Source organism: Sebastes umbrosus, chromosome 2, assembly GCF_015220745.1.
Source record: "Sebastes umbrosus isolate fSebUmb1 chromosome 2, fSebUmb1.pri, whole genome shotgun sequence".
NCBI classification, from domain to species: Eukaryota; Metazoa; Chordata; class Actinopteri; order Perciformes; family Sebastidae; genus Sebastes; species Sebastes umbrosus.
Genome location: NC_051270.1, coordinates 25,209,043 through 25,229,008, shown reverse-complemented (window position 1 = coordinate 25,229,008; position 19,966 = coordinate 25,209,043). Strand labels below are relative to the sequence as shown.

Here is a 19,966-nt window from a genome sequence, read left to right as displayed (position 1 = left end):
ATTTAGTTTTGTGTGACACCGCTCAGTGAACTACATCTCTCGTAATGTACAATATACGTCATCAACATTAGCTAGCTCGCTAACTTAGCTCATGGATGTATAAAGAGAACTGATACAGCGTTGGAGGCGGCCTCCCGTTCATTCCTATGAGAGTTGCTCAGTGGCGCATGAAGCTAAAATGACTCGACTGCCGAGTGATAAAGTACCCGGATCATCCGGCGATCTGCCGCATCCATTGGGCCCATAGAGCAGGCACAGTAGCGTTTCCTTTAACCCGGCCTCCCAGCCCCCGGTCCAGCTCCCGTTCTGGGGCTCATTCACATGAACGGAGGAAGGGAAATAACTCTGGATTCAGCTATTAGTGCATTTTACAACTTTTAGGACCTAATGATTTGAATAAGGGTTATTCAAGTGTTCGTACTAGGGAGTTGATTCACCTAAAAAGAAATTATCTGCCGAGTTAAAGACGTTTCTTTCCCAATGTAAGTCTATGGGAAAAAGTATTTTTGGGCCCAATGGCATCACTTGACGGACACGGAAGTTGTAGTATCGCAGTTTGGCCACTATGAAAATTTGTTTCAAAGCCCGGCGCTCTTCCTGGGGACTTGACTTAGCTGTGACTCCGCACAACTGTAACGTTATCTTACCTGATGTGTTTTATCCAGGTACTCCTGGTCTTTTTATCAGCCGGAAAGCGAAAGAAGACCCGTTACTCGTATTAGTACATCCCAGTAGGAAACACACAGGCATCGTAGCTTCAGAGACAAAGACGTCACTTGCGCGACTTTTGGGTGTGTAGTCTTCATGGCAGAATTCAAACAGAATCAAAAACATATCTCACTGTTGACTACCGTTAATATTTTTTCCGAAATAAGGTCCCATGGTGGTCCACCGAAGGGGGCGGGACTTCACCTCTCTATAGAGGTCCAAGACACAGATACACATACATTCGTGCACACACAGATGTCCGTTCAACATGGGGACTGGACTGATAATCACAGCCAAGCCTCTTTGTGTCTGTCCGTCTTTTGTTGTGGTCAGGAGTGCTGCTGCTGGTCCTCTGTGTGGCCGTGCAGGCGCTGTCTGCGTGATTAATCCTCAGTTCTGTCAGCTGGCCAGCAGTGATACTGAAACCAAACAAAAACTCACACAAAGCTTAGCAGCGTGCATGCTCTCACGGTCCATTTCAGGATGTGCAGAAGTGTGCAGGTTGGGCTCGCACATCACACCACTGCAAAGCAAAGAAGAGTAAAACATTCAACCCAGTTGTGTTCTTCAGAGGCAAACATTGACAAATGGGAAACGTGAGCACCAAGCATGCTTTGTTTTCAATTAACAGTTAATTAATAGTTCAATTATAGTCAACACTTTGTTGTGCAGCTATACGTGCAACTATACGTGCTTAGGCTACATGCAAATGTATGTAGCCTAAGCACGTGCAGATGTGGAAACAGGAAATCTAGGGCTGATTGAGTGTGTTTGTGTGTGTATTCCTTCTTGTGATGTGAAAGCTGATGAATATTTTCCTCCTGTTTTCCCTGAGGGGTTGTGTGATTGACCGAACCCAGAAGTTATTTCATGTGCCTGCCACCAAACTGCATTAGCGGGCCCGGCCGTTAGCCGCTCAGCATGTCTGTCTCTCAACAAGATAAGGGGATATTTCCTGGCCCAATATTGCTTGCTCTGTTCTGTGCTGTCACTGAATACAATGACCATCACCACATTCAATGAATATTATTAGCATTTTTCCTCAGGATTCTGTCAATGCGGAAGACAGCTCTGTGGGAGTAGAAGTACATACTGTTTTTGTTGTGGTCTGATATCTGAGCTGCCTCTTGGAGAATAGAGTTGATACTGCGGTGTATTGTCCAGTCTGTAAATGTAATTATGAGGCAGCTGTCGAGCGTCCGTTATTGCCAGTCATTAACAAGAAGTCACCTGACTCAGCAGTTTCAAGCTGCTGCCGTTGTTCTGGTTTGAAAGGACCTGACAGAGGTTAAGAGAGTGAAATAACTGCTGTTGATTAAAAGTTGACAAAGAATGAGGATTAGAGGCCCTGAGGAGGGAGCTGTTTCTGGAGAGGGGTCAATAAGAAGCAGGATTGTGAAAGACCTCTAACTGAGGGATCAGGTGGACCATTGTGTCGGCCAGGGAGCAATTCTCACCTTCATCTTTCCAGACTTTGAGTGACAATTCAGGAGGAATGACAGCTCAGTGTAGCAAGCGAGTAGGGCTTGGTGTTATTGTCCATTCTGCTTCTGCTCTCACTGGTTTTACTCTTTCAAGGGTTGGAACTAATGTTAAGTGGGAGCAGCAAAATCCTTTTCATATTTTGAAGACAAACCTGGAGAGCATACAGAAGTGCGAAAATAATATTCTGGAGTATTATAATAGTTTCACAATTAGCCTTGAGGGTGAATATGAAGTTTATATATTCATACAAATGATAGAACGAATACCACTGGCTGGATTTTGATTTGATTTCGACGCTGATTGATCCAAAGGATTTACTACATTTACAAGAAAGGTTGTGTTAAAATGTACTAGTAGTCTACTAGCCGACATTAGGGCTGTGTAATGGCAAGAATCTGGCGATACAATGCGTATCATGATACAGGGGTAAGGATTCCATATATTGCGATACTGTAAGTAAGGCGATTTTTTTCAAAACTAATTTTAGGAAAAGTCATAGTATAAAGACACACCACCATGAAATCAGGGTAAAAAAAGTCACTGTGTGAAATTGCTACTAAGGGGACTAACATCATCACACATGAATACAATTGGACTCATTGGATCCACAAGAGTCTCAGCTTTACAGTTATACCCATTTTATGCAATTCTAAGACTGTTTGAGGATCCCTCTGTGCAGAAATGTTCAAATACACAATTTTTGTACTGCATGCAAAAAATGATTTGGTTTTTCCCAAAACTGCATATGATTATCATGAAGTGGGCACGTCTGTAAAGGGGAGACTCAAACCCATTTTCATTCATATATCTTAAGGTCAGAGGTTAAGGGACCCTTTTGAAAATGGCCATGGCTGTTTTCCTTGCCAAAAATTAGCGTAAATTTGGAGCGTTATTTAGCCTACTTCACGACATGCAAGTATAACATGGTTGGTACCAATGGATTCTTTAGGTTTTCTTGTTTCATATGATGCCAGTACCTTCACTCTAGATGTAAAACTGAGCCTGCTACAACCTCCGAATGACAGAATAGCGGCCGGGTCCACTGGTTGGCCGTCAGATTTTTAAGACGCTAATTAAAAATGTATACAGCGTTTTGGAGAATCCATACAGTTTCACAAAACATAATATCGCGATACTCATGCGTATCGATATTTTCTTACACCCCTAGCCGACATGATACCAGAGTTTTTGTACCAACAATGTTATTGATATATTACTTTGAGTAAAATGATTTATACAAAACTCATTTGTTTCATTTATCAAAAGAAACCAAAGATCTCAAATGTTAAATGTTAAAAAGGTGATAATTTGTCAAAACCTGTGTTATCATTATTTGCTGATGTAGTGAAAAAGCCTGTTGGTCATCAGGGGTATCAAAGCAAGAAAATTGACTTTACTGTGTTTAACAAATTTTATTGTAGAAAACATGAACTAATCCGACCTGTAGCTCATACTGTCAGCTGAACAAAAGCCTCCATGATCCTAACCTTATGAGCTGCACATTGACTTGCATTGTGGCTCTTTGGAAGTGCAGTAAGTAAAGCCTCCTACACCTGAGTATAGTTAACCTACAATGTTCACTGTTTAGTCACAAATTAGTTTTAGATGATAGAATAAGTCTATAAACAAAAGACTTTACACAAAAATCACTTTTCCTAATTAAAACTTGGACCATAACCTCATTAATGCTGATTAATTAAATTACCAATGACAAAGTTTTATTTAAAAAAATACTTTTTTTTATTTTCAGATCATTTTTCAACCTCTCTTCTCATTTCCTGAGATTTATGCGCTCTCTCCCGTTTCTGTCAGGATCAACGCAAAAATGTACTAATCTCCTTTCAAACATAAATAAAAAGCGTATCTTTTTTTTGTCCTGCATGCTTTCACTCCGTATTGTATCAGCAGACAGAACAAACTAACATAGTTTTTAATTAGCAGCATCTCCATCATCTTTATTATCTCCATCCTTTTTTATTTGGCTATTAGATTAATACCCATTTATTTTGTCGTCAGATTTCTGCCTGGTGTGGGGAGAGCGTTGTGGGAGGATTTCTCATTAAATCCAAAACAAAACAGTTTTCCCTGCTGCTAGCGTGTGTGCAGTGGTGGCAGTCCCCACAATGAATGGGTGATGTCAAGGCTGCTTTTACTGTTTACCCCCAAGTTCATGATTTTATTTTATTTAACTTAATGTTTTTTATCTGTCTTGCTCTCTCTCACATTCCTTCTCATCAGTAACCAAACCCAGTTGACAGCTTCAATTAAACCCTGTGAAATTGCCCCAGTATCTGTCTCCCTCTGGGGCCATTTAGCTGTGTTTAGCTCTCTGCAAGCTGGGCTTGTTGCCAGGCAAACTTTAGAGAGTGTTTCATGTTCCTTCTTAATATGTAGGCCAACCTAGCCCTCATGTGCCACCTGGCCAGCCTCACATCTCACTCAGTGTTCACACTGTGAGTTAACCTGGGTGATAGTTTGCTCTGGTGCATTTAGTGATCATATGCAACAGGTTTTAAAAAGGCATAATGTTTATTCTTCTCCTGCTGTGGTAAATATTATAATTACTTTCTTTACTTTGTTTTAGGGGTGTCACGATTTCGATGCTAAATCATACATCGATGTGAGCTTCAGATTTCGACCATCAAAATCAAAAGCAGGATTGATGACTCTCCAATGTTTCTTTTTCCCTCTGCCCCCGCCGACTTGCGTACATCCTAAGACGACACAACGTGTCTTATGGTAGCCTGCAGCTAAAGACGACACAGCATATCTTACCGGTAGCCTGCAGCTGCACTTTGAGACACCATGGCCACTGCCGAAGTCGTAAGTCAGAGGTAATACATTCATCCTGAGGGGAACATGAATGTCCTTCACCGCAATCCATCCATTAGTTCCTGAGATATTTCACTCAAAACCACAAATGTGAACCTCACGGTGGCAGAGGATCACCAAAGTCATTAGGCTCTCATTTGTCCTCTGGGTACCATAAATGTCTGTAAAAGGCAATCTACCCAACAACTGGGAAGATATTTCAGTCTGAACCAAGGAACCACGCCGCTAGCTTGGCTAAAAACAAACATCAGAAAAGCAGAAGAAACAATCTGGGTATAAATTTATTTTCTTTACTACTAGGCTTGACGTGGTAGTCTGTATTACCGGTGCTAAACGCTGGTCGGGCACACACCGATAACATTACGTACCCTGTCATTTTGCTTTTTTTTACAGAAATAAAACCCATTTAGTTCATTTTTGCATATCAGCGACATGTTATCAATACATAGTCGGACGACGGACACTACAAACTGAAAGTGAAAGTGTCTGCTCCGTACAGATTCTCCGCACAGAGTAGCAGGAGTCAGATTTCACAAACGGGACAAGAGAAAGTTGATAAACAAGACGATGGCGGAGGATTTGGTGTCGAAACGAAAAGCAAAAGTGCCTATTTGGCAATATATCAGATTTAAACCCAATGCTATAAGAGAACCATAACGTTAAGGAGGTAATCGCCGGGTGGAAACCTGCGGCCCCGCAGTGAAAGCTCTACCAGAGAGGCCAGACACACAGCAACCCAACGTTAAAGATCAAAGTAAGCGCACTATACATGTTGACCATCATCTTTTTCTTGTAAAATGTCCGTTGTAATCGGTAACACCACTGTTGTCACAAGTTTATTTACTGGTGGGAAAATTTCCTCACCGTCACATCTCTATTTACTACTTTAATGTCCATAATATTGTGTTTAGTTTTATCCAGATCCAGATTTGATAGTGCCTTTTCCTTATTCTGGGGAATGTCTTCCCTTTAGTCTCGTCTTGGATACTATTTTACACCACTGTGAATCTGATTGGAATCGTGTTGCTTGTGTTCCTGAAGCTAAACAATGTGGTCCTAGGATGCTGGGCCACACAATAACACAAATATCCATCTAGTCTATTCATTTGTTGTTAGGGGGCAAATTTACTCAACACAGCTCACACCAAAAGTGTTGCTATTTCTTATACTGCTACAAACGGCTATATTAGTTTGAATAGTGTGTGTGTGTTTGTTCTGCAAACGGGGTTATTTTGATGATTGGCTGACGCAGTCCTCCTCCGAGAGACTGCACTGGAAAACAAAGAGTTGCCATGGTAACAGTCAAGGGTGAAGGAGGAGGGTGTGTCTGTGGTGTTGTGCTTGAAGTGGCGAGATGGACATTGGCAGGCAGAATGGCGGGGGAGCGAGCGATGCGTTCTGTGGTCCTTTGCCATTCCTGCTGCTCACCAAGTCTCTGCTGTCCTTCTCTTCCTGTCTCCCGCTTCGCTCTCTTGTTGTCGTCCTGAAGCGAGTGGGAGGCTGTAAGGAGAACAAACGCTGAATCTCAATGAGACAGCTGAGAGGAAACTCATTTTCTCGCTCTGTCTCTTTCTGATAGTGCCTTTATTCTTCTATGTACAAGCATGGTCGGGTTTATTACACCATTTATCAACGTATGTTTAACGGCGTGGAAGCGCTGTAAGGGTAGTTTAATGTTATACAGTTAAATGTTTACAAGATCATGTGATCAGAGCTGACCCTAATAAACAAGACGGATGGCAGCTTCATGAAGGGCAGCAGGGATTATTTCATGGATCACAAACTTTTAAGTCTGACACACTTAATATCTCAGAAATTCAGATTTTTATTCCCCATAATGCTTGAAGCTACTCTTCAGTCTGTCAAAACTTAAATCAGCTGGTCTTTGGAAAGATGCTACATTAGGAAGTGGGTATGTTGTATTTATGCTGCCTCTGAAGCTGGACACACACATGACGATTTCAGCCCATTTCTGGCATGAATTTTGAGCCGCACTACTCTTTTTAGAGTCGGACCAAATTTCGGCTTTCTTGTGCGTCGTTTGCAGTACAGGGGGGACCGAGGACCGATTAACTCTTCCCGACCGGCCGTCAGACAGTCGGATGAATTTCTGATTTGTCCGAAAATTTGTCCACAGGCTTTTTTTTCTCTCTGCAAAATGGACAAGCCCAACTGTCCACGTCTTCCTAGCCACCTGCGAGTCCATATATACGCCGGCGTCTCTTTTTTTTTAGACGTTTCAGCAGACAGGATGGCACGGATGATCAAGGCAGCACATTTCTGCCTTGTTAGCATTGTGACCCGTACAGACCTGCTAGCAAACACACTTTAGCTGCCTTGGAGCTTTCACACTAATCTTTATTGACAACCGTCAGCAGCCAGAACAGTCTGCAGGGGCTGAAGTGTTTTTTTTCTTTTGTTGTACACGTACAGCGTGAGCACATAAATCGTGAGCTTTGGTTTTACATCGCAAACAATCTGCTCGTACAGTAGGAGTAGGAATTACACAACATTTCTTAAATCATAGTGTAAGCCCACTTTAAGAGACGGTAGGATGGCCGCAGTGGTTAATAGTTGATCCCCAGTTAAAAGGGCAGAGGCTTGCTTCTTTTCCAGTTTGACTTTATCTATCGAAGGAATGCTTGATCGTTCTACCATAGATTACATTTTTCCCTTCCAGGATGAATACAGTGAATTAAACTAAACTGAATGTATTGCTTTGAAATGAGGCTCGATGCCATGTCAATTACTTCTTTGCGGTCCCGATCATTGGGCCCAAAGGCTGATTCAGATTTGGTGTCATAGCTCCAACCGTTGATATAAACAGAAATCAGTTTGATATACAGGAAATAATCCTTTTTTCCACTGTACACAATATGGCCATTAAGAGATAAATTCAACTCAGTCAGACATCAAACCATCAGCCATTGTATTCCAGGGAACAGTCAAATCAATTTGCAAGAACTGCTTAATGAAAATGACTTTTTGAGGCTATGCTGATTTGTCAATTTCACACAACAAGGAGGTTTTGCTAACACTGTAAACGTCGTGTCAATTGCAATCCAAATTTAAAGAAAACTGGTGAATTTGTGATTTAGTTTTTTGTGATAACAGTTCATTTCAGATGTTTGTCCTTGTGTTTTGATGATTTAAAGTAATATAAGAGGTACATGCTCAAAACATCATAATTTTGTTATAGTTGTAAGGGGCTGGAGCCTATCCCAGCATGCCTTAGGTTAGAAGCAGAACAGTAGTGATTTCAGTACAGCCACAACTGATGCTATCACGTCTTTGAAGACCCTGTTTAGTGTCTTACACCATTCAATGCTAATAAGACATCGTCCATGAATTTATATCAGCCCTAAAGGATGGGTACATTTATTCTGCACCTACTAAATGCAGTTTAGATCAGAATATCCTCCATTACATCCCATTACATGTATTTATGCAGGCCCTTCTGTGCGTTATCAGTCTTTTTTAATACAAGTTTTAAGCATTGAAATCTACGTTCTATATTTTTCTCTGCAAGTCTTTGTGTCTGTTTGAGCAAAAGCGAGAAAGCACCAAGCAGAAAGCACACATCAATAGAAACTGCAATTTACTCTGCTGAGTCGCAGCAGGTAGCCCGGTCTCCATCTTTTAAAAGAAGACAAAATATAGAGAAGATTATTCCTCTCCATTCTCACTTTCGCTCCGGAAACTCTGTGAACTCCTCCATATTCCATCCCCGTTTGTCTGCTTTTAACTTTATACTCACCAGACAGGTCTCATTTTTTCCTTTCATTGTGAAAAATGAGCTGCAAGCAGAAGTAAGACTGAACGCCAAAGTCATTATTTAGACCACAATATGTGCACATACAGGATTGAATGGATTTAATGTTAAGTTACAAGATAGTTTTGGTAATCACAGTAGAATTGTATTGTCAGTCTAGAGTTTTGCATGTAGTTTGTGCTTGATTTATGCTTATTATACAAACCTTATACGAAAAAAACCCTATACAAAATAGGTTTTAAACAAAATCCTTATGACTTGTTAACAAATGTTGCTTTTCTTTTGTTAGGATCCCCTTGGACACTGCTCAAAAGTAGTTAAAGTCTGGTTACTTTGGTAAAGAAGTTACAGTTGTTTTTTGTTTTTTTTGATAACCAGAAAACCATTTTATATTTGTGATCAAGCATGCAAAATATTAGTAAAGGTTTGGTTTCAGTATTGCCTGATTGTGTAAAAGTAGCAGAACCAGTTTGCCTTTAGTCAGTTAAAACAGCTGCAATATACGGAAAGTATTATAATACTGAAATTAGCTATGTAGACTTCAACTTTGCAGTGGTTCAACTAATAATAACAGTGTTCTTTAAGTCTCCCTTTCTAAAATAATAAGAAACGAAATACTACAATAACAAAAATGTTGTGTACAGGAAAGACGTGTTTAACCAAACTAGACTTATTTTAGACAACTTTTGTTAAACTGTCTTTTATATATGTCAAGAAGTGGATATCAAATGATTGGTTATCTGGCTAGAGCTCAGAAAAAGAAAGTAGAAAAGATTAAAAAAGACTCCAGAAGAGAGACAACATGAACGTTTTACGGTTCAGTCATGATTCAGTCATATTTTGCAGAGGACTTTACACAGAAAGATCGATAGAATCAACTGCAGGGTGAACAATTCTTTCAAAAAGGTCAACTACAGATTGAGACACTCATGGGTCAGTAACTTTGAAAAGCCAGCGATCCAGCTAATGCTAGCACAGAAAAGTGTTTACCATTGTGGTGACTGCTGCATGATATGCAGTCGCCTTTTTCTTGTAGGATGCATCAGTATTGAAAAGAACTTGGAACCAGAGAGAACACGATGCTCCAATAAGCCGCTGCCTCCACTCCCACGAAAGATGTCACAGAGAGGAAATTATACCCACCGGTTAATAAACTCGTGACAATTTTACAAGAAAAGATGACGTACATGTCGGTGTGGAAGTTCTTCAGTCTGAGTGAAGGAGACAAAAAGCTGTAATTTGTCACAACTGTAAGTCCAAGGTAACGCGTGGAGGAACAACCTCAAAACATTTGGAACAACTAACTTAATCAGACTCTTATTATATTTTCATTTATTCCCATGATGCTGCTCATGGTAATCACAGTGACCAGCTCGTCTGCTGACAGCACGGAGCTACACACTACACAGCTCTGTTATGGTGCTTGTGGTGCGTTCAAGCTCTACTCAGTAAAATGAGTATTGGCCGATGGTAGATTATATTATCATGATGCGTTCAAATGTAATCTTTTAAAATGGAGTTTTTGGCGAGAAACTTGAATAACTACAGTTGTGTGAAAGAGATGTTTTCACAGCAATATAAAATAGATGATAGAGAAGGAATTATGACCTGTTTAATTTCCTAACACTAACTCTAAGCAGCTTCTAATATATAATTAGAACTACTAATGCCAAGATTTTTTTTATCAATAAAAATATAATCTTAATTATTTTATCATTTGAATTGTGTGTTTTTATGCAATTGATCACTATAGATGACTATAACAAAGTAAAAGGATAACATTTAGAATTTTTTGACGGTTGAAATGTAGCACAACATGGAAATGAAAGCAGCACTCTGTTTATTTTAAAGTGAAATTTATTTGCAATAAAAATATTTTGTCTCTAAAATCTATGAATAATCGGGATAAATAATCGCGATCTCAATATTGATCAAAATAATCGGGATTAGCATTTTGGCCATAATCGTGCCGCCCTATTTTCCCCTCTCCATGTACTTGAATGTTGAAGAACTCAGTGATTTTGATCATGATTTTCCCACACCCTAAGAGGATTTGTTCATTCATAGGCTAATGGAATCAGTACAGATACTTATTTCTGTCTTACTGCATTTAAAGAAGACTTGACTAGTTATGTTACAGTTTACATAATCTTTTCTCTTCGTGGTTCTTTCACGCTCATCTGTCCTGTCGAATCCTGACTGTCTAATTCACTGGTGTGAAGAGAGGTCATATCTTAGAATTCAAGGCAGAGAGACATTAGTATTCCCGAGGCCCTCGCTCTGACTGAGCCATCTGCTGCTTTCGGACTGTTTCTCTCACCCTCTGTCTTCTCCTCAGCCCCTCTTTACCTCTTCATACACTCACCGCACACATTCATGGAAACACGCACACATACACACACAGTTTTAAGACATGTGTCTGCCAAACAAGGGTCTGAGGGTAATTTAAGGCTTTATCTTACTGTAGATGAAGCATTTTGTAGCAGACATGAATAGGTCTGTCCGTGGAGACCGCCCTGGACAAGTGGTGCCCAGCTGCAGCTCAAAACAGACAATTGGGATACTGCGGGCAGGCAGACTGGTATGCTGCTATTAGTACTGCCAATTTGTGTGTGTGTGTGTGTGTGTGTGTGTCAAACCTTTTATAGTGATGAAGGTAACAGCTTGAATCAGTGCCTACATTTCAGTACATTTATGTGGGAGACAGATACTTGTGTGTGTGTGTGTGTGTGTGTGTGTGTGTGTGTGTGTGTGTGTGTGTGTTTGTGTGTGTGTGTCTGTGTGTGTGTGCAGGTGGGATGTAGAAAGAAATGTGCAGTGATGGAGCCAGTTGGATTTAGATTTCTTTTTGCACCAATCATTGATCCATTTTCTTTAGCTGCTCTATTTCTATTCAGGATCCCATGGGGCTGGAGCATACCCTGCATACATTAGGCAGAAGGTAGAGAAACAACCTGTCCAGGAGAGACTAACTGGGATACACAGTCTTTTAATCTCACATGGGCAATTTAGAGATCTTGCAGGAGGAAGCCAGAACAATATACTAATATATCCTCTTCATAAAGGTTTTATTTTGACTCATTAGGGTTGTGGAATAAGGGGCCAAATTTCAATAAATCATAGACAAAGGACGACTGCGTTGCTTCACGTCATGTCGCCTAACATTACTCAACATCGTCTAACGTTGCCTGTTTAAAGTTGCAGAGACCAGCTGACCCCAGATATTTGCATCCATTCTCCCCCTGCATAAGAGAAAATAAATCGTCTGAATTTAATTCCAAATATCATTGCAGAGAGACAAACAAAACGAACTAGCCAACCATTTTCATTCCACTACGAATCGAATTTATCTCAGAACAAATTGAGAATATGTCTGATAAAATAATTGCAAATAGGATCGTAAAGTTTCCGCTTTTTCTCACTTAATCACCTTGTGATATTTTGTTTGTCAAAGAAGAATAGAAAATGCTGAGTTGGAACAAATACAGAGAAACTGCACTGCAATAGGGGACATCACTGGTTCAGTGAGGCAGGTCCCTATAACCGACTGCCTCCTTCAGCAATTCAGCATCAACACTTCCTGTCTTTAGCTGACTAGAGCCACCTGTGTGGTCATCCATGGCCCAATAGTGCCTGAATACCAACTGCTTAGTCCAGGAGACACTCAATTTAAAATGTTTAAGTTGATGACTGGGTCAGACAGCACAACTTGTTTCTTTCTTCTGTTGGTCCTGTTTGGACCTGTGATATAATGTGAAAAACACAATGAAAAATAAAAGCATATATTGTGATGATAGGGTATAAAGCATTGTTTTTATGAAATTGGGCTGTTTAAAGATGATCAAAATGCTTACTGTTGCATAACTTGATTTGTGTATATTAATGTAACTTGTGTGTTATCTTGGTTGACAATAAATGTATAATTTCCCACTCAAAAAACACACAAACACAACAAATTTAATTGGATTAAACAAACTATATTGTTCCTAAAGTGATATAAATGTTTTTTGGCAGTGAAACAAAAAAAGGAACCTGACAAAGTGCTCATGAAAAAGGCGGTGAGCTTCCAGTCAGTTGTTGCCAGTTGAGAGTGTGTAAACCTGCCTTCTCCTGCAACTCCAGTGGCTGCTATAAAACAAATGTTCTCCTGATCTACTTGCCAAGTGAAATTAAGGATAGTTAGTGGAGCAGTAGGCACCACTTCATAATAATTAGGATTCTGCATGTAATGACAAATGAAACGTCATAATTAATGCATAAGGAATGCAGAAAGATCATAATAGTGCAGGTACTAGGGATGCTACTTTAGATTTATTTTTCTTACCGATAGCTGATCCTACCGACAAGATTAGTGCCTTGCATGCCGCCCAGCTGCAACGATAAGCCGATGAACAAACAAGTTAAATTCATAATTTATCACCAGCTGCAGTGTACAGTATGCACAAAACAGACAACTGATTCCCCAGTTCACCCGACCGGTAGAGTTACTTTAGCAGCCACGATGCTGCGTGTATTGTCGTGGACACATGCAGCCACTTTGCCAGTGAGTCTCCACATTAGCTAGTGTGTGTGTGTGTGTGTGCTATGTTCACAGCTATAACGTTACTGATAACTTCATGCGCACCGTTTAATCGCATTATTAACAGTTAAATGGTTAAATATCCCAAGCAGGTACAAACTAGCCTCATGACATGTAGACGCATCCTGTGTGTATGAGCATAGTTATACCGTCATAATTCATTCTAAATCTGTCCTAATGGTACTAAACAGGTGGGACGGATCCCCTGTGTATCTTGTGATGTACAACTGCATGCAAATTCAATAAACACAGTCAAATCTGAAATGCATGCCAGACAAAACCAGATTTGGGGAAAAGCCACCTGGCTAGGGACATAGGATTTCTAAATTTACACAGCAGTTGTAATGGCACTCTGGAAAAATATAAGGAATCCAAAACATGATATGAAACACAAATACGGCAACAGCCGGACAAAACCACCCCAAAAAAAAAAAAATAATTGTGAATCTAGGAGGCCAACAAAGAGGAGGTCAAAGGGTATCGGTCCCCAGGGGATGCAGTTACCCATAGTTACCAATCCTTACCCTCAGCTCTGGGGAGTTGAACGAGGCGGGGCTGGGCCTCTACAGGAGGATGCTTGCTGGGATGTAATGTGGAGGAAGGAGGAGGGTGGAGTCAGGGAGGTGCATGCTGTGTAGCAGCTGGTGGGGGAAGGGAGGAGCGAAGAGAGATGGGAGGGAGGATGGGGCCGTGGTTACAACAGATCCCAGTTCTATTGTATCCCACATCCCAGCCCAGGACCTCAGGTAAGAGATGCAGCTAGTGCACGCTTTCCTAGATATTAACAATCCGACGTCATTAAGTAAAAACCTGAATGGTCTGTTTTAAATGATGAACAAAATTGCTTCATTAGATGTACATATTGCTAAATTATTCAGGTGTACAGAATATTTGTATCCATGTGTCTGTGTGTGTGCATTTACAAATACTGTGTGATCAGTAACCTCCATGGAAGTGCTCGTATTTATTTATAACATGCATGTGCCATTATACAGCAGCAGGAGCAAGTCAGCCCAGTACATGTGCTTTGTGTGCACATGTAATCTTAGTCCTCTGACTTGGCTACCTGTGGAACAACCAACTGTGTGCATGTGTGTACTCCTTTCTGTATTTGTGTTTTAGAAGGGATGTGTTTGTACCAGGTTGTGCAGAGCTAATTAACCAGTGTAATCTCTGGTGATGGAAAATGTAATTATGGTGAAGGGAAAAAGGGGGGAAAGCAGCAACAACACCCCTCTTGAGGGCAGTTGTTCATGGCAACTGGATGGCACAACAAAGTGGGGATGGCGACAAAATGGATGACAGGGCACAGAGGGCGTGCTTGAGAGAAAGAAAAATACTCTGAACTTTTTTAGTTGGTTGTTAAAATGCATTACAACTAATAGAAAAAGTGTCTCTCATCCTGGAATCTGTTGCTTTGTGTGTGTCGATGCTGGCTTGCACGTTTGTGTGTTTCTTCTTAATGTCTGTAATGGGATTCATTCATGATTTATAGGATACCCTTTATCTTGTTTGGGTATCTTTTTTTAATAACATCCTTTTTTGTCTTGGGGAAAGTAAACCTAATACTTTACATCTACCTGTTCTTATCAGTTGCAGTTGCACAGCCTGGTCTTTGTTGCTGTGAATGTTAATATAACCAATACTGGAATACTTTCCTGTTTATTTAACTGGATTAGCTGCTAAAAGACTCGCCATGATTTTATTAGTTTCATTATTGATGTTTGATGGTGAACATCACATCAATCATACCACACCGACACAGGTAGACGTTCAGCTTTATGAGGGTTTTCACACAAACGTGTACATTTGGGTTTCCATTAGGGCTTTCAAAGTTAACGCGCTAATAAGGCGTTAATGCGGATTCATTTTAACGCCACTAATTTCTTTAACGCATTGACACAGTCGATCTTTCGGAGGTTGTAGCGGGCTCGGTTCTAAAGCTAGAGTGAAGATACTGATATCATATGAAACAGCTTTGAGTTCAGCCTGGTGCACGCCAAGGGTAGAGTACGAGCCAGGAGGCATCCGATTGGTTCTTTCCAAGCGGACCACGAGGTAGTGATTGGTAGACGTTTTTACAGGATTACAGCATCTACAGATGACGGCCTTTTTACGGTCCTTTTTCAGAGGTCATAAGTACTGGATCGCTGTCGGGCTGTAAAGACCATTTCAACCAATAACACAAATAGTGTATACTGGATAACATCATCAACCCTGCCTTTAAGGTACATTTTGAACAGATAAAAAATGTGCGATTAGTTTGCGATAATCACGATTAACTATGGACAATCATGCGATTAATTGTGATTAAATATTTTAATTTATGGACAGCCGTAGTTTTTAGTCTTGTGCAAGCTATCAGGATACTTGCTAGTCTTTTCATCTGCACTACTTGACCAGATCTTGTCTCCCATTCTCAACCAGCAAGCTACTGAAGGATCAATAAGTCTTGATTGACATCTGCCAAGTCAAGCCCAATGTCAGGGCACATGTGCAGGACCTATGTGGAGATGACCCTGATTAAACTATTGATTCTTTCTCTGGAAGTGTCCCATTAGCTTTATGTGATGGCAGTATGCTTAGAACGGCGCTGGTCTTTGTGTCTATTGTTCTTAAGCTGAGTGATATATTGAGCCCACTGTGCTTGAAGCCAAAGTTGTGCTAAATAAGCACAAAAGCATTCCTCTGAACGTGAACCAGAGACTGTCATGTTCAATTACAGGAATAGATTGGTTTGTCAGGCCTGATTTTCAGTGTTGCAGCTGTATGCAAAGTGTGGAAAAAGATAAATGGAGGACTATGTTGTGTGTTTGATGAAGGGAATCTACTGCGAGCAGATATGTCATTTTGATGTGGGATGGTATAAACCTTTTCATTAGCATTCTGTTGCTAGGGCGCCTGCTTTGGTCCAAGATTAGAGAATGTTTATGTTGTCAAGTTTGAAAAGGTCTATGCATTTTCTTGTTCTTCTGAAACACACAAAAACACAGTTGTACTTGTCTTAAAAGCTCCGAAGCTTATCGGGTTTAGCCTTGATTATATTTTATTCATTTCTATTGTAGTATGTTCCTATCTTGTGTAAGCACAAGACAAATACAATTGTGTTTTTGTGTGTTTCAGAAAAGCAAGATAATGCACATAGACATTTTCAAACATTTTCAATTGGCCACTTTGTATTTCCTGTGACAATGTTTGTTAATGCAGAAGCTGACAGGAAGTAAACTTGGAACAACAAAACAAATAAACAGTTGTATTTGAAGTTGATCTAACACTGTGCCTATGTGTCTTTATCTGTCTCCTAGGATCAAACCAATAACAATGCATGGCCTGTAAGCAGCCAGTCATGGCTCATAGGAAGAGGCCGGGGACCAGCGGAGGAACCAGTATGGCTGCTCCAGGCCCCGCCTCCTGCCCCACCCCTACAGAGTCATGTGATCTGAAAGCCCTCCCCGCTCGGCAACGCCCCGTCCGTTACCCCAAAGAGTCACATGACCCGAAACCCCTCCCCCGTTCCTGTAAGGCACAATATTCTTCTCCCAAGACGTCTCAAGACATGACTCACAGCCATCCAGAAGTGGATGTAGATGCAGAGGTTGAAGTTGAAGTTGAAGTGAAGCGGTACAGCAACCAAGCAGATGCAGAAGTGGAGGACCAGCGGCCAGCAACTCCCTCCACGCCAGAACATGAACATGAACATAACAAAGATGGCCATGACCGGGCAGACTTCCACGGTGGAGCTGACAGCCTGGATGACGACTCCAGCTCTGACTACATTAACAACACCTCAGACGAGGAGGAAGACTATGATGACGGTGAGTAATCATTTGGATGATTCATATTTGATTATTATCATCATTCCTTCCATCATTGATTCTGAACTCCCTATTCATTTCTGTTTGATAAACTATTATGGGGGACAAAAAGACTGATTTCTTTTTTTTAATCTCTATTGAGCAAGCACTAAATTGAAAAAAAATAACAGCATGTACAGGAAAGCAGATAAAAAATAAATAACCAGAACTAAAATAGTAACCGTAAGAAGCCGCAGCATCATCAAAAGTAGTAATTTTTCATTCATAAAAAATGTCGGTACTGCAACTGTAGCTTTTTTTTGTTTTTTTATTCAAGAAAGGGTACAATTGGGAAAATATCCCCTCAAGTTCAAGCACCTTTTCTTTTGCAGCATGAAATTTTCCTCCTGAAAATAAACTTGGAAACCTTGTGTCTCAGTGTTAAGTAGCTGTATGCAATTGAGACATCAGTAAGATTCATTGATAGTGACAAATAAAACCTAAATGAATCACAAGATTTTTTACAAATTTGGAACCGGTTATAAATGGGAAATGACTATCGATTCCCATCCCTAATCAGTACCAGTGAATGTTTAGTAGCTCAGTGCTGATTGTGATTTTAATAAAGAAGCCCCGGGTATTAACCCTTTAAAAACTGACCACCTGCGGGCGGCCATGGGAGATCGCTGTTTGCATGATCCTGTTTAAATCCATCTAAAATAAAAAACATAATAATAGCTTGAGCATTCATTCTTTTTTTGCTGTGGAAAGCCAAGGCTCCTGTCTTATCCGTCATCCAATGTACGCTTGTGATGATGTCATTACATCATGTTACGTTACGTGCAGTACAAAAGGCTGTGACAACGTGCGTTGGTGCGAGTATTGCACAGTAATGTCCGTGGGAGATCGCTGTTTGCATGATCCTGTTCAAATCAATGTAGAAATCATTTGGATCAATATGTTTTTTGTGTGATTAGTAACATTTTACGAAAAAACGTCAGATTGTTGTATTATTTTAATAAATGACACAATATCAATACTTAATTTCAGTGTCAATTATTATGTTTTATTGACTTACATAACCTTTTAGCTTAGGTTGTACAGATTTTAGGGATGTGAAGTATTCACAATAAGCAAAAATACCAATGTAGGCACTGGCTGACCATTTCTATTGCGGAGTTCAAAGGGTTAAGAAAAGTGTGTTTGTGATCATAAATCCCTGCAGGGCTGGCAGAGGAGGATGAAGGTGTTACTTACTACATCCGCTACTGCCCAGAAGACGACAGCTACCTGGAGGGTATGGATTGCAGCAACAAGGGAAACTGCAACCACAACCACAGCCAAAGCCACAGCCAGGGGGAGTGTGTCACCACCACGCAGCCGGGCGGAGATAACACTGATGAATGTCAGGAGGCTGTGGAAGGGTGGGTCGAGGGGGGAGAGGGAGAGGGAGAGGTGGAGGGGGAGGTGGAGGTGAGAGAAGAAGAATGGGTGGAAGATGAGGATGGAGAGGGAGCAGTGAGGGAAGAGTGGACAGAAGAGGAGGAAGAGGTGAGGGAAGAAGAGTGGAGAGAGGGAGACGAGGAGGCGAGGGAGGAGTGGAGAGAGGAAGGCCAGGTCGGGCAGGAGCAGTGGGCGGGACGAGAGAGGCACAGGGTGGAGGAGTGGGTCGAGGGAGAGGGCGAAGTTCGCTGCGAAGTGGTGGAGCAAGATCCAGACGAACAGATATACAACGGAAGACCAGAACCCATCCTGGACCATCACCATCACCACCATCTCCACCACCAACCCTCCATGCAAGACACCCTGCACACCCGAGAGGAAGAGGAGGAGGCAGAGAGCGAGGAGTACTGCCCTAATGAGGAAGAAGACGAGGAAGGTGACGAGGAGGAGAGACACGGAAGGGCCTACACTGGAGACTACTATGCCCCAGAGGACAATGGGAACTCAGTGCGAGTCTCCCCGTACCGCAGCCGCAAGGTGCTGGTGGTCGAGGGGGAGACGGGGGAGGAGGCGGAGGAGGACATTGACCAAATTGTTGCGGAGATCAAGATGAGTATGAGCATGGGGAGTCTAAGCAGTGGCACTGACCAAAGCCCAGAGGAGCTGGCGCAGGACCCTGCACCAAGTGACTACCCTCACCCGAAGCCTGAAGCAGCCCCCTACCCACCAGCTCCCCATCGCCACGACAGCAGGCCCAAATCCCTGAACCTGCCCTCCATGCACCACAACAACGCCGACCTCCAGAGGGGCATCAAGGCACATGCACGCTCCCCTGAGGACAGGCAGAGATGGACAGCAGAGCAGGTGAGCTGTTTTTGAGAGGTTAAAGCTGTGAAGTGTGAACATTGTTATTTTTCCATTTACCGTTTACAGTATCAGCATCCCTGATGGTTTATTTTTTCCAAAGCATGAACACAAAACCAACTCAGTTAAGGGCTGGTCACACCGAGACGTATCGCTACAGGCACTACAGGCGCTTCAAAAACGGCATGGCAGAGCGAGTCAAGCAAAACAGCGTGGTGCGCCTGTGGAGCGTGTCTGCGTGCAGAACTGAGCGATCAAATGTGATTCATTGAAAAAATGCGGTCTCTCTCTCTCTCAACGACAGCAGCCTAAATGAAACTATCACGACATGAGATATGAATTCCCCCTTCCCTCTTATATACTGTACTCTGTAGCTCTCTCACTGCCCAACAGCTAACTAGATAGCTAGCCACATCTACTGGCATCAAAACAGGAAGGAAGTGGTAAAGTAGTAAAGCCCGTCTCTTGCCTGATTAAATTGCCAATTGG

The 19,966-nt window shown here is 41.6% G+C and overlaps 1 protein-coding gene across 3 annotated transcripts in view; it reads left to right on the top strand.

Moving 5' to 3' along the window:
* The window catches only part of apba2b (amyloid beta (A4) precursor protein-binding, family A, member 2b), an 85,586-nt gene that overhangs the window by 33,997 nt on the left and 31,623 nt on the right, over positions 1–19,966 (top strand). For all 3 annotated transcript variants that reach the window (XM_037748050.1, XM_037748059.1, XM_037748069.1), the window contains 2 exons: positions 16,682–17,191; positions 18,396–19,477. In XM_037748050.1, the coding sequence (XP_037603978.1) occupies positions 16,702–17,191; positions 18,396–19,477 (1,572 nt within the window). In that variant the 5' untranslated portion in view covers positions 16,682–16,701. The remainder of the gene's footprint in view (positions 1–16,681; positions 17,192–18,395; positions 19,478–19,966) is intronic.